Below are 3,285 nucleotides of genomic sequence, written 5' to 3' on the forward strand. Positions count from 1 at the left end.
TATATATATATATATATATATATATATATATATATATATATATATATATATAAAGCTGAGGCTCTTAGACCCGAATTGCAATCGAGATCCGAATTTTCAAACTGCATTTGGGAGCTACCGAATGCCATTCGGGTCTGTGTTTAGTTTTATGTATATATGAGTCACAATGTTGCCGCTACGAATATTCGTTCGCATTATAGAATACTACTTATATATACACATAACAGTATAACTGATGCTCCAAGACGCGAATGGAGTCCGAATTTCCAAATAGCATTCGAGAGCTCCTGAATGCCATTTGGGTCTGGAAGCCTCAGTTTTAATATGGCTCCCGAATGGTAATCGGAAATTCACGCTCCTGAATGCCATTCGGGTCGGCGCTTCAGCTTTAGTATTAATATCTGTATATGGTTTTCTGTGGTATTCGTAAAGTCATCCAAAACTAACGAAAATTCAGATTTTGTACGAAACCCAAACCGAATTTAATTTCAGATCCGAATCCCTAATCCTGAAATAACCAAATATCCGAACCGAACCAAATTTTTCCGCAGTTTACACGTCTACAATTTAGTAAACTAAACATGAGATTGTAGTCCATCACGGGGGTGAAACTTGGAGCAGTGGCTACTTTACAACACACACAGGGACCATGGGGAACAAAAGTAGCCCCCCTCCAAAAGGAAGGACTGTGTCAGCACCAATTCAGAGATGATTTGAGGATCTACAGCCGAGTGGTACACAAATAAGATACATTTTTGTAAATAGTTAAGGTACTTGAATGGATTTTTAAGGTTTCACTCTTGAGTTTAGTGTCACTTTAATGGCACTCCAACGCTTCTTCATTGCAGTTCACTGCAATGCATAACACCACATTTCTGTGCCTTGCTTTATGCTATTACAAAAAATGGTGCATTTCTAGTACTTGTGAGATTTACAGGATCTGCAGTCAGTGTTAGCCATAGAATCGCCGCATTCAGCCATTCCTCTGGAATATGTATTCATCTTATTTTATATCTGTATATTTTCACAGGGAGACTCTGGTGGACCACTGATCTGCAACGGAGTGCTGAGGGGTATTGTATCTTTTGGCGAGGAGAACTGTGGTGTTCTTGGAAATGTGGCGGTCTATACTAACTTAAATAGCAAAATATTGTGCTGGATAAAAAAACACCTGAGTGGCTTTCCTTAAAGAAATATGCTATCTTTATTAATAATTTGCTACAGCGTATATATTTGATGCAAAAGTTTACCTTTTCATTTTGATCAGCAGGTTTTTTTAAAAACAAAAAAACAAACAGAATGTTAATCCTTGTTCATGTGATTGGCACAGTGCTTTTCAAAGAAATTTGCACTTTTTTAATGACTTCTGCTAAATTGCTTCTCATGTATATAACTAAGCGCCAAAAACTTTTTTTTTTTTTCAACAAAAAAAGTTGCTTTACTTTACCAAAAAACCAATAGGAATTTGAATTTGTAAGAATCGAGATTTCCACTTTATTGTAGCCTTCATTCCCAGAAAAAGCTATGTTTGTGCTATTTTTTACTTGTTTTCTCTCCATGTCAATGGAATATAGACTCCATGTAGGCTGACCTGAATCCTTTGTGAGCTAAGTCCTAATAATCTAGGTCAGTGCTCCCCAACCTTTTTATCTGCGCGGACCGGTCAACGTTTGATAATTTTACCGCGGCCCAGCAAATTGGCGTTCAAGTGGCGAAGCAGTTTTGAAGGTTTCATTGCCTCATTAGAGAGCTGGTCGCCGCAAACTATACAGAGCGGTTTTGGTGTGTGGGAATCACCTGTCCCGATAAATCCATATTTCAAGTAGGACTCATGGTATTGTCTGTTAAAAGTTACATGTTTCTTTGATGTTGAAGGTCCTTCTTCTGTCTCTTCACTGGGCCTTTTCTTTTTCCCAAGGAAACTTTCTAACGACGTCTGTTTCGTACTCATTTTTGCTAATTTGTGGGTTAAATTTGAGCAAACACAATATACACGTACACCAAGCACTGTTAAACATGAGAAAGTACCGGTGAACAGAGAGAAGAGCGATACACACCTTCTCTTTACCAAAGCTACAACGCCACTGCCGCTTGCAGCCGCTCAGCTCCAGACGTCACCTAAAACCGCCCCGATATCACGATATTTTGCGCATGCGCGGTATTCATGTCCCCAGAACTACATCTCCTAAGAGCCCTTTTTGTACACACAGTGTGTGAGCGTACACCAAGTGTGTGAGCGGGTTTTCGGGAGTCAAAGCAGCAGACATGTTTTGCTGAGAAATAAATTAATGTATGCATGTGGAGTGAGACAGACACTGGTGTGGTATAGGTGGAGTTCTGTAGTTTAGCAGGCAGGGCTGCTAGGGATTTCAGAAAACATACTGTGTTGCCACCGCTAAAAGGGAGTTGGAAGCTTACTGGATTTCTGGCAGATCAACAGTTATTATACATTTGCAGCTTTTTAAAAAGAATGAAACATGGGAGAAGTGCATGTATTGTACTGGATGCAATGAGGTGGAGACCAGGAGCAGGTGCCCCGAGTGCCCCTGTGCTAGCGAAGCCCATGGCTTTCCTCATAGGCTGTGCTTCGGATTTGTAGTACAAACTCCTTCACCTTCCCCTCTCCTAATCAACATAAAGAAAGGAGGAGTTGTTTTGTAGTTCACAAAAGATCGCTGGATAGGATGATAATATTGCTTGAGATTTTAGTTCAGTGCACAAATAGTTATAAGGACACAACATTTCTGGCGGGATCAGCAGGGTTTTGTTTTGTACTTGCAGAAAATGTACTCAGCCTAAAAAAAATCATGCAGTCACCACATTCAAAAATTGGTAAACTGCAATGTATTACATTTTCATTCTATGGATTAAGTACACATTAATAATAGTACCTTCCCATAGTTTTGACTTATTAGAACTTATTATATTTTGTAGAGCTGGGACTCTTTTTTCCATCAAACCGATTGGAAAAAAAGTCCCGGCCTATAAAAAGAATCACACAAACCCTACCGTGAAGCTTGAAGGTGGAACTGTTTGGGCGGTTGAGTTACAGAGGCTCAGAAAATGTTATCAAAATTGATAGCAGGGTGAATTCAGCATATTATACGAAAATCTGAATTTATTAGTTGAGAAGCTCTGCATTTGGACTTTCCAACATAACAATGATCTGAACTAGAAGGCCAAGTTAATCTTTCAGTGGCTGCAGCAGAAAAAAAATGAATGTTCTATAGCAGTCATCACAATTTCCTGACCCATGTATTATTGAACCACGTTGGGGAGATCTTA

At 39.3% G+C, this 3,285-nt stretch overlaps 1 protein-coding gene across 1 annotated transcript in view; it reads left to right on the plus strand.

The window, feature by feature from the left end:
• Positions 1-1,189, plus strand: part of LOC108803471 (granzyme A-like) — a gene marked incomplete at its 5' end in the record, with an annotated part of 20,147 nt that extends 18,958 nt beyond the window's left edge. Inside the window, one exon of the mRNA XM_018575313.1 lies at positions 1,031-1,189. Coding sequence (XP_018430815.1) covers positions 1,031-1,189 — 159 coding nt within the window. The remainder of the gene's footprint in view (positions 1-1,030) is intronic.
• Positions 1,190-3,285: the final 2,096 nt, after the last annotated feature.

Source organism: Nanorana parkeri, unplaced genomic scaffold, assembly GCF_000935625.1.
Source record: "Nanorana parkeri isolate BGI_ZX_2015 unplaced genomic scaffold, ASM93562v1 scaffold3779, whole genome shotgun sequence".
Lineage (NCBI taxonomy): Eukaryota > Metazoa > Chordata > Amphibia > Anura > Dicroglossidae > Nanorana > Nanorana parkeri.